Source organism: Vipera berus, assembly GCF_964194415.1.
Source record: "Vipera berus genome assembly, chromosome: 4".
NCBI classification, from domain to species: Eukaryota; Metazoa; Chordata; class Lepidosauria; order Squamata; family Viperidae; genus Vipera; species Vipera berus.
In genome coordinates, this window is record NC_138206.1 from 20,640,483 (window position 1) to 20,654,656 (window position 14,174).

General features: G+C 37.4%; 1 protein-coding gene across 1 annotated transcript in view; it reads left to right on the forward strand.

Annotated features, from left to right (window-relative positions):
- RNF17 (ring finger protein 17) overlaps nt 1-14,174 on the forward strand; it is a gene marked incomplete at its 5' end in the record, with an annotated part of 180,213 nt that overhangs the window by 161,206 nt on the left and 4,833 nt on the right. Inside the window, 9 exons of the mRNA XM_081327716.1 lie at nt 223-313; nt 2,297-2,403; nt 4,023-4,303; nt 5,903-6,066; nt 7,225-7,344; nt 9,355-9,435; nt 10,800-10,928; nt 12,716-12,772; nt 13,181-13,297. Coding sequence (XP_081183842.1) covers nt 223-313; nt 2,297-2,403; nt 4,023-4,303; nt 5,903-6,066; nt 7,225-7,344; nt 9,355-9,435; nt 10,800-10,928; nt 12,716-12,772; nt 13,181-13,297 — 1,147 coding nt within the window. The remainder of the gene's footprint in view (nt 1-222; nt 314-2,296; nt 2,404-4,022; nt 4,304-5,902; nt 6,067-7,224; nt 7,345-9,354; nt 9,436-10,799; nt 10,929-12,715; nt 12,773-13,180; nt 13,298-14,174) is intronic.

Genomic DNA, 14,174 nt, shown 5'->3' on the forward strand with positions numbered 1-14,174 from the left:
GGAGTTATAGCACTCACATGGTCATAAGTGCAGGCAGGTTGCCAGGTTCCTGAATTCTGATGATGTGACCTGGGGGGGAGGTGCTGCAACAGCCATAACTCCAAGGGCCTGGTGTAAGTACCATTGGTCAGTACTGCCATAATTTCAATTGTTAAACAAGATGGTTAACCGATTCCATCTGCATAACAATATGCCCTCTCTATCCACAACTTTTCATTCTAGTCCAACCGGTGGAACCGAACAGTGGACAGCAACTGCTTGTGATGTTCTTAAGTCTTATTTAACTGGAGCTGTTGTAAACTTAATAATACAGGTTTGTACTGGCAAAGGTTCAATTTTTTTAGTGTAGATGCTATTTCTGCGATCATTATTCAACTGAAAGTATAAGATATTGTCATGTGATACTAAATATTGTATGCTATGAAGATTTTACCCAGATTAGGATTTGTTACATTGCTTTTCATCCCATGTCTTTTCTGATCTTAACAAAGAGAAAATGACAAACATTCATGCTTTCATTTTAAATGAAGATAATCCTGTGTACGCTTTGATGGTATTTTAACTTGATAGTAGCAAAGCAGTGTCAAGAATGAGTGTAAAGAATTATCTCAATTTTATCAGTTCAGATTTAATAGACACCCTTCCCCCCAGTTTTCTGTAAATCAAGATTTTAATATATTTGGTATATTTGGTTCAGCAAAATCAACATTTAGGCTACTTTTTGATACCAAGCCATGATATTCTTTTAGTTAATGCCTATTATATTTTGGTGGTCTGCCAGGAATCCCAGCTGAGAACACAAATTTATTTAAGATTGGAAGATAATATAGTAAACTTCAGAGTTTTGTAACTATTTAAGATGGTTTAAATGAAGGGATTTTGAGCCAGCAGCTGCCCTTTGCTTTTAATTTTGCCAAGTATTGTCCTCCAAAGAATGAGTCAACCCAGGACAAACTGATTTACCTAAGTTAATTCAATATTATTGTTAATATGATTATTTGCCACATATTTGTTTCCCCATCCATCATATTAAAAAAAAACTGATTTGGTAGCAGCATTTTATTTTGATTTTGGTAGTACCCGCAGGATAGGTGGCACACTGAGAAATTCTTCCCCAAGGCCTGACAACTCCCCCAGGCATGACTGGATCCATGTTTCCCTCCTCGTTTCCTTGCCCTTACAGCTGAGAAGTGAATTATCGGCTTAATTTCAGGGTGGTTGCAAAGCTGGATCCACCCGTCATACTCTGTTCGAAGTAGCAGCTTGTTGGAGAAATCCGATTTCAGCCCCTGAAGCTCCCTAGAGCAGTCTTTCTCTTCAGCCCATCCTACCTCACCGGGATGATATTATAGGGAAAAAGAGGAGGAGGAAGGACTGCAAACACTGTTTTGTGCTCCAAGGCAGAATATAAATCAAATAAGGCAGCCATCGTGGTTTATACAGAAGTGTCCCTCTTTTGGTACTTTTTTGATTGGACTAGAACAGACATGTCAAACACAAGGCCCGGGGGCCGGATCCGGCCCGCGAAGTGGTTTCATGTGGCCCGTGAAGCCATCCTGGAAACAGTGAGGGAATGGCCCCCACTGCCTTTGCCCTGACCCAGAGACCCTCCTTCTGCCAGAGACCGTCAGATCTGTCCCACTCCTGCCCAGGTCCCCATAGTTACCCTTGATGCTAACGATGTAGAGCTGGCCACGCCCACCCAGTAGGCCATACGCACTCTAGCCACTCCCACCCAGTAGGCCACGCCCACCCTGGCCATACCCACCCGGCCCCCTGAGGGCAACCGCAATGCTGATGCGGCCCTCAATGAAATTGAGTTTGACACCCCTGGACTAGAAGATCTCCAAGGTCCCTTCCAGCCCTATGATTCTGTAGTTCTATTTGGAGAAGCCGCCCACAGTTGTAGGAGCGGAAGATCTCAGGTTACATATTTCTGGTTTAAATCTTAACTTGCTGATGAATGCAAACATCTAAAAATGAAATATTTTCTTTTATATATGTTCTCAATTTTTCCTCAAATGTCATATTTGTGTCCCAGTATTTATAAATTTGTTTTTCAATTAAAACGTGTTTTTTTTAATTTTAAAAGATTGTTGTTGTTTTTTTACTACTGCTGCTCTGTGTACAGACCAAGTTGCCACAAATTCCAGAATAACTACCTAGATTTTATCACTTTGTGGATGTAGTATGTCTGAAAACTGGATGTTTGTAATATTTGGAAATTGGGTATCTTCACATTTTCTTTTTAATGAATAATTGATTTTTACCCCTAAACATTCTTAATTTGTCCCAGGATACTGATTTGTCACCTTTGCCTGTAAAAATATTTTGCAAAGATGAACAAAACTGTACTGATGTTTCAGAATACATGATTAAAGAAGGCTTAGCACTTAGAAAAAGGTACGTATTTTTTTAAAAACAACAAAAACAAATAGTGTTTATTCATTTTTAATGTACTTAAAACACTTGCTTTCTATATAAAATTTAATGCTTTTAATTTTTATCTATAATTTACTCAGTTATAAACCAACAGAAAAATGTTTAATCTAGTTCAGAGTGGGACAGCTCGCCATAGCCAATTCACTACAATCAACTTCCTGCAGCCAACTCACCATGGGGCAACTCAACCGTGGGATAACTCGGTGCAGAACAATTCAATTTTATTATTTAAAATAGTTTAAAAATATTTTAATTTTTGTCATTCACATTTCATTTTGTCTCTCCTTTGGCATTCTTTCTGTAATGATTCTATTCCACTATTTCTTCAATATTGGTGTAACTTGTCCCACAGTGAGTTGTCCCATGGCAAGTTGGCTGTTGTGAGTTGACCGTGGCGACAGTTGGCCATGGTGACTTGGCCCGAGGTGCAGTATTTAAGGGGAATAATATGTGAAGGGTCCTTGGTGCTCTCTGCGCTTGCTTGTTTTCTTCCAGATATTTCATTACCCTAACTAGTGCTAGTAAGGAGTGCTGTTTGCTGTCAGTTTATATTCTGGTGTCTTGCCAGTCTGTGTGAGTGGGGGTGATCTTAGAGATTCTTTGGTTGGGCTGTTTACCAATGGCTCTTTGGCAGTTTCTTGATTGGGGTATTGCTTACTTGATTGTTGGTCTGAAGTTGACCTTGGAGTTAATCTATGCTGAACTGAATGCAGATTACTGATGGGGAGATGCTGGAGTCTTTTTCTCTCTTGGTCTAGTTGACTGTCTCTTTTGCATAGTCTATAGCAGTGTTTTTCAACCTTTTTTGGGCAAAGGCACACTTGTTTCATGAAAAAAATCACGGGGCACTCCACCATTAGAAAATGTTAAAAAATTTAACTCTGTGCCTATATTGACTATATATAAAGTAATTCTCTTGAATAGGAATCAAATAAACACAAAGAAAGTATTTTATAATTACTGTTAAATTTTTCCCACGGCACACCAGGCAACATCTCGCGGCACACTAGTGTGCCGCGGAACAGTGGTTGAAAAACACTGGTCTATAGATGTTGTTTATTTATTTATTTATTTATTTATTTAATTTGTATACCGCCCTTCTCCCTAGGGACTCAGGGCGGTGAACAGGGCAATACATAAAAACTAGATACAAAAATTAAAATTATTAAAACATGATTAAACAATGCCCATAAATTAATACAAATTTAAAATTAAAGTCATTTCCCACCCCGTCCCATCAGGCCAGGCCAGCTTGTTTAAAGAGGTAAGTTTTAAGATCGCGCCGGAAGGAGCGGAGATCGGGCGCCATCCGGAGCTCAACCGGAAGATGGTTCCATAAATCCGGTGCACCCACAGAGAACGCTCTCCCCCTGGGGGCCACCAGTCGGCATTCTTTGACCGGTGGCACCCTGAGGAGGCCCTCTCTGTGGGAGCGTACTGGGCGGAGGGAAGTTGACGCCGGCTGTGTTAATGTCTGTGTGTCTATTGATGGCTGATTTGTCAGAATGCCAAGCTTCTTCATCAGAATATGTATTTGATTTTTTAAAATTTGCTAACGTATGTTTGTTGAATCCTAACAGAGCACCTAAAATTCATCCAAATCAAGCTTCCTCTGATAAACTACAAAAGAATGTGGACATAAACCAGCTGGTTTCAGAAAAAGAAAGCCCTTCTAAACCAGAAAAGCATTTTGATCCTTCAAATACTGACAGTAAGCAACAAGAAGTGAAAATGTCATTGACTAAGCCTCTAGTGGTTGAGGCCTATAAACCACCAGTTCTTCCTAGCTCGGATTGCTTCAATGCTACGGTTAGCTGTGTTTCAGATAATGGAACAATTTATGTGATTCCCACATCACAAGGTAAAGCAAAAATGCATTTGTACAATTATATATAAATGTAATAGGTACTGTTACAGACAAGCCAAAAGCAACTCTTCGTGACAACAGAATGCCTTGCAGTTTGTTCCACAACATTTTTCAAGATCTTTCCAAAATCATCTTTCTTTAATATATGGAGACAGTGGCTCATCTCTTGTGTGGCCTGGTTCCTAACAAGCTATGGACCAGTACCAGTCTGTGGTCGGGGGATTGGGGAACCTCGCTACAGCACATGAATTCTGTGTTCTAGAGGATAGCACGGGGTCCTCTAGAAAATTAATCATTTTTACATGTATGCATATTGTATGTTTTAGCCGTAACATATGTGCAGTTATATACGGAATTATTAAAAGTATTCAAGAAAAGGAACATTGCTGATGATGATCAGAGTGGGAGATCAAAATTGGAAACTATACTACAGTGGCAAAATTTATGGTATATATCCATAATAGGAGTTGAGCCAAATTGAGACAGTACACATCAAGGCAAATTCAGACATTTAGAATATGGTTTCTGGAAAAAGTTATCATTAGAAATAATAGATGAAAACATTTAAAAAGAAGCTAGCAATAATCCTTAATATTTAAATTGCAGTCAGCAGCTAGAGACATGAAGGGAAGGAAAGAGATCAATGTATCACTAGAAACTTTCCACAATGCTTTTTATTCATGGTGGGGGAGAGGTTGTATCCATTTATATTTTTCCCTTCGTATTGCATTGTCTTTTTTAAAAAAAATACTTTTTATTAAAGTTTTACAACGGACATAAAAACTTAACGCAAATTAATTAATTTGAAAACAAAAAGAGAAAATTAAAAAAGACAAAAGTACAGAAAGGAAGAAGAAACTTTCAATTTCCTTTGTAGCAAATATAAGTACAATTACAAAGATATAAAAACTAGCACAAATTAATAAAAAAACAGAAGAGAGAGAAAATAAAAAAGACAAAAGTGCAGAAAGAAAGAAGAAACTTCCAATTTCCTTTGCAGCAGATATAAATACAATTACAAGGTTTTCTCTTACTCTACAATTACAAAAGAAAGCTTACTCTTTTCTATTATCCAGCTTTTTTAATCAGAAACCATGAATCATAAATGCATTTCTTCCATTTTACACAAAAAGTCTATAATGTATTAGCAGTCAGTCGTAAATATAGACATTGTTTTTTTCTCTAAACAAAGAAGTTAATTGAGCCATCTATGAAAGTTTCACCATCTTTACCAACCATTTCTCCATTTTGGGTATTACTATAATTATCCACTTTTTAAGCATAAAATAGTCTCACTGTACTCACAATATATAAAAAACAGTTCCATGACATTTTTCTAGTTGCTTATCCATTCATCTCTAAAGAAAAATCTCTGGTTTGTTGTATTTTACCTTTAAAATCTTCAAAATTTATGTATTTGTATCCAATTTTTTTTAGCTTTTTTACATACCCACCAAGCAAGATAAAATATATCCTCATGTTGTTCACATTTCAAGCATTTTATGCAAAGATTGTATTGCATTATCTTAGCAAAAAAATTAAATTATTAAAGGATATAATAGCCTTAACACCATTTGCTTGGATTTTTCCTAGAGCAAAAGTTAAAAGAGTTAATGTGTAATATACAAGATAATGTCAAAGGTTTAGGCCTTCTGAAACCCTATAACTGGAAAAATGGAGAAGCCTGTATTGTAAGAGCAGCAGATACAATATGGTACCGAGGTGAAGTTAAAGATGTTGGTGCTGGCCTTGTAAAGGTAATGTTGATGTTGTTAAGAACATTCTGATTTTCACCACTGGTGTTTTTTTCTTGTGTTTGGTTAAAACGAAGGCAGTGTTGTCTATGGAGATTCTCAGTCATCTAGGTCATGGTTGTCCCAAGAATGCTTTTTCAAATGGCAACTGGACTTTCCTTGTTTTTCCTTGAAGAAGTTTCGCTTCTCATAAGACACCAGCTATCTCCTATTTACAACACAATCCTTTCAGCAGTTCCAATAAGGTTCCACACCTGTTTGTTCTATTCAGGTGACCCTGAGTGACTTCAGTGATTCTCAAAAAGAATGCTAATGACTAGATGACTGCAAGGAACATAAATCCTTCCATCCTCCACTATTCAGTCAGAACTGACAACACTTCTTGGATGAGAAGCGAAATGTCTTCAAGGGGGAAAAAAAGTCCAGTTGCCTGGTGAAGGCAGTTTTATAAAAGTATACTCCTTTGTTACAAAATATATTCCTTTGAGTATACTTCCTGCTACCTATTGCACAGGTAGTAGATGCTTGAAAATATGAGATTTCTGCTATTTTATGTGAGGGATATTCAACAATAGGTTAAAGAGCCTTGGTGGAGCAGTGGGCTAATGCCTCCTTAAGTAACACCAACTGCCTGCAATTAGTGCAGGTTCGCATCCCACCAGGCTCAAGGTTGACTCAGCCTTCCATCCTTCTGAGGTAGGTAAAATGAGGACCCAGATTGTTGGGGGCAATAAGCTGACTTTGTAATAATGCCGCTTGGGGGGGGGGGCGAAAGCCCTAATAAGTAGGCATATACATAGAATGAAGGCTATTGCTAAGCACATTGATTTGTGCTTTAGATTGTAAGCTGCCCTGGGATTTTTTAAAAAAACACTTCACAAGATGCATTCCTTTTTTGTGTGCCTTTTGCCTCCCATTTACGACAAACATGATACAGAAAAATGGCAAACAATCTATCATTGCCCTTTACATTTAAGAAACTAGTTCAACTAAATAAATCTTCTCTTGGCATTATGTATGAATCAGTGTGTCACATCTACTTCCTAAAACCATGTGGGTTGGGCAGCGTTTTTGTGCATTTGTGCGTGACAAATGTTTTTCAAAAAACTGCATCATGAAATGTAATGATGTAGTTCTTGCTTATTGTGTATTGTTTCATAGGTACTTTATGTGGACTATGGATATACTGAGAAGATTCCTCCATGCCATCTATACCCCACTATTTTGTATGCTGAGATACCTCCATTTTCTATACCATGTCAGCTGTATAAAACTGTACCAGTGAGTTAGATGCAATGATATGAACATAATGCATTTCTACAAGACAGTATATGAAAGTGTGCAAATAATTTACCTGCATGATGCAGTGTAATTGCATCAATATTGTAATTCATGCCTATCATCAGCAGAATTGGGCATACATTCTTTTTTTCCTTTGCACTTTTAAACAAGTGTTTGGTACATATTCCACTTTGTAATGATAAAATAATTTTGGGAAGTCTTAAGGTTTTCACTACTAGAAAGTGGTAGGCTTTAAATGCATGCAAGTTGAATATTAGATGAAAGTGTTCAATGCTAACAAGCCCTGGTGGTGTTAGAATGCAGTATTGCAAGTTAAACTCTGCCAATAGCTTGGAGTTTTATCCTGACCGGGTTAAGGTTGACTCGGTCTTTCATCCCTCCAAGGTCAGTAAAAGGAGGACCCAGATTGTTGAAGGCAATATGCTGGCTGTATTAACTGACCAGAAAATGCTACAAAGCACTATGGGGCTGTTGCTATTGCTAACTGTCTAGTGTGTTCCTGGCCCCCAGTTTATTTCTTGTTGTTAGCTGCGAAGTCGTGTCTGACCCATCGCGACCCTATGGACAATGTTCCTCCAGGCCTTCCTGTCCTCTACCATCTTCTGGAGTCCATTTAAGCTCATGCCTACTGCTTCAGTGACTCCATCCAGGCACCTCATTCTCTGTCATCCCCTTCTTCTCTTGCCCTCAATCTTTCAGTTTATTTCTAGGGCGTTGCAAAATACTAGTTTTCATTCTATTTCCAGCACAAATCACCCACCTGCTCTATAAGCAGATCTCGTTGCTTGTTTCATTGTCTAGTAAAGCGGAGAAAATTAAATCTTCTAGGCTGTCATCTATGCAGAGTGAAAGCAGCATACTTGTACATATTCCCCCCCTGTATTAAGTGTTATTTAAATTCTATTAAATGACCAGAACACTTTAGTAAGATTGTAAAGACCTACCTCCAGGCTTGATTTGCCTGAATGCCCTGCATTCCAATGAAGGAAAAATGTAATGTGCTGAAAGGCAATTCTTCATGTTCCTACAACATACAGTAGACAAAAATAAGGAAAGGGTGTGATTTTACTATAAGGAAAAGGGAAACTTGGGTTTACTTGATTGAAAGTAGGAAACAGAAACCAAGAATTCAGTGGAGAAAAATGGGTTTTGATCTGGGAGAAGCAGCATGGAAATTAGGGCTCAAGTAGAGATAACAGGAGAAACAAGGAAAAAGTGTGGATGTGTCGGCTATTTGATGAGTTATGCTTGTGCACTGTGGAATGAAAAATAATGATGTGAATTAAAAGGTATTACTGAAGAAAAAAGTTTGTATTTAGAGGGTCAGGTTCTACTACTTCCTCTTGTTCAGATTCTTGATAAGCTATTGCCATGTAGCCTCAAAAGTTTTCCTTTTTTATGAAATCTAAGTACTTGTACCCTATAGGAACCAATTTGTGATAGCATCTAAGACAATGCTTTGAAATTCCAACTGGTTCCAAAGATTGTTTTCCAATATTTGCCTTTTTGAGGCATTCTAGCTCCAACTGAAACACCTCATCAGGATAACAGCAACCCTCCATTGCCTTTTTCACGTCTTAGAGAATAAGCGAAATGTTAATGTTAATTTTAATTGTTACGTAAGGCTTCCATCAACAGAAGCCTTAAGTAACCATTGGAATTAAAAATATTTCATGGGACCATTTTGGCCAAGCCAGGAGCTCATGTCATTCTTAACAGTTCTTCTTTAGGAGAAAAAATTAGATAGATCACAACAGGTAGGGCTGTTCAATTGAGCATGGATGATTTTTGGCCTAAAACATCTTAATATGTGATGAAAAAAAATGCATTTGTGTTTACCCTTTGGTTTTGGGTGAACTGGAACTTGATCATTTTCTGCTTCTTGACAATTTTTTTTCCAGATTAGCTAGTCTTGTGAATGGAGGTTTTGGATCAATGGCTTTTCATAGTTGATAATCGATAGGTGTATTTTTCCTCATGATTATTTAGGTTGGCAACGTTTGGCAACAGGATGCAGTTGAATTGCTTAAAGAGCTACTTACAAAAAGATCAGTTAAAATACGCATAATGGTATGTCTAAATATTTTATTATTTCAGTCATTATGCCACCCTTACCAAAGGCTTATGGGGGGGAGCTAAAAGTAAAAACAAAAACAACCCCCTTAATCAAATAAATAGATTTACCAATAAAATAAACTAAGTACAATACCAGTAATACAGAAAGAAAAACATGCAGCCATAAAATAAGGTCTGTAATAAGGCCTACCTTGTCCATGAACTAATAATGAATAATAGGGGTAACCTGGAATGCATTACTGAAATCTGATTGGGTATGGTGGAGGCGATACCCCTTTCAAAAATAGGCTTCCTAGACTTCAGATGTGATACCACCTGAAACACTGGGTGGGGAGTGTAGCCATTGCTGTCCAGATGTTTGCCTTGGAGTTCTCTATAGGAAGGAGCAATTTGTTCAATCTGCTCCAAATGGACCCAGCAGGAAAACTAGGATTCAACACAACGATAGCCCGACTGAGTGGCTGTAAATGTTAAGGTCCCCTAGATCTGGAGATCTTCCGTCATTAATTCTAGAGGAGAGTGCATTTTCATGGATAAAGTTGGTAGCTAATCTAGGGGTCCTCCAAATAAAAGTTCAAGTCTTCAATCACTTCAAAAGCTTGATAGTTTTAATAGATTACCTAAAACCTGAAGGAAGGAGCAGATCAAATTGTTATAGGGAGCCAAAGAATGGAAAGTAGCAGTCAAAAATGCCTGCTTCCAAGGTGTTGTAAGATGTCGTTTTCACAGAATGGAGGGAGTTGACCTTATGTAGTTGGATTGGAGGGGCAGATATATTCACTTGAGTCAGTAGAAACAAAGTAAAAAGAGAATGTAGCTTCTCATTCTTTTTTCTTGATAAGTTCCACATGATCTAGTACAGAACCACATGGGACCTTAAAAATGACAACTATTGTAAAGAGCCCTGAGGCAATAGAGATGTGATTGGAGAACTCTCTTCCTCCACCAACACCGATGGAACTGCTCTTCTCTCTGATTCTGTGGAGTAGTCCAGAAATATAGAAGATCTTTGAGTGATTAAAGATGACCAGGAAGGTTGTGTTCCCCTGATCCCAGTTTCTCCAGAGATTATCCATAAATTCAACTAATGCAGTTTTTGGGATGCATCCTGGCCTGAAATCAGACTACCAAGAGTTAGTCCGTTTTCCTCTGTGCACATGTAAATATAGAAAGTGTGTCTTTAACAAATAAAATTTGTTTTGGGGTTGATGATGTACTTTGTCATGTGTGAAGATTTATAGCAAGTATCCCAAATTACTACAGACTTTCGGCCGTAAGAAGGGATTGCCCATGCCTGTTTTAGAGCTGTTTTAGTAGCAAATGGGCAGGTAGTAATGAGTTCGTTAATCTTTCAACAGGAGCAGTCAGATCTTCCTTGGGGAAAAGTGTCTGTCAAACTCTGGTTTTCGGGGATGTCACTATCTTATTTCATGGCATTCCATAAACATTGTATTACCAAAGATGATGGTGATTCTATACCAACATGGGTAATTTTTTTTTCTTTTCACGCACTAAGTTTAAGTCAAATATTTCATGATGAAACAAGTTACTTGTCCAGGTATAGTGCTATTAAGCATAGTGCTGATTGTGGTGATGTAGTCTTTGGGTAGAACTTGAGTCAGTATTGAAAATCTTCCTTCAGAATAAAAAAAAACTTATCAGTAGTAAAAGCAATGTTTATTGGTGAGATATGAAAAACATGGTATAGTAAGAGTTACCTCATCTATTTTCTCTTATATTCACCAGTTCTAAACAGCATTTCTAGATGTAATCTGGAGTTCAAACTGCAGAACTAGTGTGTAGCCTTTTTTCTCTCCAGTGTAGCATTGATCCTTTCTTAACAAGGACTTTGTAGTTTCTAGTCAAATTCTTCACGAAGAATTTGGAGAGAAAAAGATAAAAATGTTTGCTATTGTCATTTTTGTTCTGGGACTGAGTTGCAAATTTAGGAACAATCCATAAGACAGACCTTACTGTTTTCAAGAATCTTATTATGCTGTTACATTGAATCAGTGATTATTCCTCATCAAATTCAATGTAATTCCTCCTTTGTGATGTTCCTGTGCACTCTCACAAGTACATGAACTTCTTCACTTGGGAGCTGTTAAATTTATGCTGTGCAACCAGTGTGATTTTGCATTCAGCAGTGTGTAGCCTAAGATCGCAGGTTGTGCATTTCTAGTTTAAATCTTACGTTGATGAATATGTTAAAATGAAAATATTTCCATTTAAATCCCTTTCCAAATTATTCTTATGGTATTTGCAAAATTTCCACCCAAATATAAATATATTTATTGAAAGCAAGAAGCACAATATTAAAAACATGTTGAATTCTTGAATATGGCTTATGTGTATTACTGGCTGAGTTGCCACAATCCCCATAATATCTGGGTTTTTTTTAATCATGTTGATGCAGTGTATCTGGAAATTGGGTGTATACACACTTTCTTTTTCAGTTAATTATTTTTCCACCGTAACAATTTTGTAATTTATCTCAGGATAGTAGCTTATCACTTTGCCTGTGAAAGTATTTCCTTTTACCTATCTTATTACCAGAACAGTTGTCAAACTCCATCAAAATATAATTGCATCAGCTCCATAATGCCATGGTTTCTGAGGTAAATGTAGATCATCTATATAGGGCCAGACATTACTTTCAGCATTATCCTTGTACGTTTTTTGTATGTTAAGGTTAAGTATTCTCTTTGGAACCACAAACCCTGTGCTTAAGGGCTGGATGTGCTGTGACTAATTTCTCCTCTGTAAATTTGCTTTACAATCCTCTAGGAGCCCTGTGTTCTTACAGAGTAAATGGCCCCTTTCTTTTGAAAATTCAGCATTCTATGGCTGACTTCGATTTAACTTATTTGAATATTTGGCTGCCTCTCCCTATTTTGCTAATAGTTTGGATTGTTTATATCATGTAGCTGCAAGGCATGCTGGTGACTCTGCAGATTCAAAGTTTAATCTTCTTTGAATTATGTGGCATAAAAGATAAAGTCATAGTATAATCTGATTGTCTTACCTGATGCCACCAATTTTGTAGAATCTTCACTTTGATGGTCAAAAGATATTTTACATAGAAGGCCACAAAACTCTTTCATGTAAAATTTCTTTGTTCGTAATTTTGATGATTTCAGGCTATTTCCTAATATAGGTAGTCCTGTATTTTTCTGCTGAAAAATAATTTTGCTGCTTTGTGTACATTAAAGAGCTTTCTAATGTGAGTCTGTGAAATTAATACTGTATTAAGATTTGAATTTATATGTTCTAGGATATGCTAGAATCCAGTAATGAAACGTTGGAGGAAAATTGTGAAATCAGTTATGAGGTAAGATTTAACACTAAATCAATTTAAGGGTATGTAATACTACTTAAATAAATTGTATTAGATGCCTACTGTTACCCTACCTAGCTAATAGCATATTGTCTATTACAGTTTGTTTCCAGGCTGAGGATGGATCATAACTTTGTGCTTTGTAAAATGGAATAGCCTTGGAGATTGCCTTGGCTTTCTTCCTTTGTAGTGGTCCAGGAATGTTCATACATTCAAGTGGCAATAATCTAATTAACTAGATTTCAAAACTCCTGGTATTTAAAACGGTAGAGAAATTTTGCTGCTCCCTAAATAAGACATGAATGTGTGTAAGGAATCTATACAAAATAGTCTCCAGGACAGGTTGTTGGCATTCTCTAGGGTGGTTTTGCCAAGTGTGTTCTAATAATTTGCTTATTTTAGGGATTACTGAAGATTAAACTAAAGACTCCTCTTTTGCCACCATATACTTCCACATCATTGCCGATCCTTGGAGAACACTTTCCAGTGAAAGTAACACACATTGTGTCACCAAATGAGGTATTTTAATTAAAAATGTTGAGGGGAGGGAAGGGAAGGGAAGAAACTCAGTGCTGAAGCTGCCAGGAAATCAGAAGTTGCTTGCACTCATACTGCTTTTGCCTGCCCATGATCATTCTGTTTCACTGTTTAAATAAGGAAATATCTGAAATGCAATCATCTCTTCAAGGGAAAATTATTCAAAGACTTTTTCCTCATCCACCTAATTCACTTAATGATGAAATTTGATATAATTTATGGAAAATGACCAATAACACAATAACATACATTATCATAAAAACTATTAACATAAAAATTTAAAATTCAATATATGGGATCTTTTATATAAAACAACACACAATACAATAACTGTACAGCTCCATGTTAAATAGTGACAATTGCACCTAAATTTCATCATCAGCTGAAAGAAAGGCAGGTAGGCAGGAGAAGGGGTTTTTTTCCTTTGAGTTTCTATGGCAGTTCCACACAAAAGATGTATCTGGTGGAATAAGAAGCAGAGTCTTCCCTACTCTTTTGGGACATTTCTTCTAATTTACAGAAGATACTCTCAGTTTAGATCTTGCTTATGGGGTTCCATTTTGGACCTTTCAAAACCATCTAGGATTAAAGATAAGTCAAAGGACTGATTATTTCACCTGAATAGTCTAGCTCAGAGGTCCCCAACCTTTTGGGCCTGGTTCCATGGAGAAAGGTTTTTCCACGGACCGGAGAGTGTGTAGTTTTGTGTGCTGCCTGCATCCCACGGATGGGGCTTGGCTTGTTTGTGTGGACCGGTTGCTGGCATGCTGTGGCCCGGTACGGGTCCACGGACCGGGTTTGGGAACCTGTGTCTAGCTGCTGTCTTCTTCCACTCTAGAAAACTTTAGTCTGGAGGAAG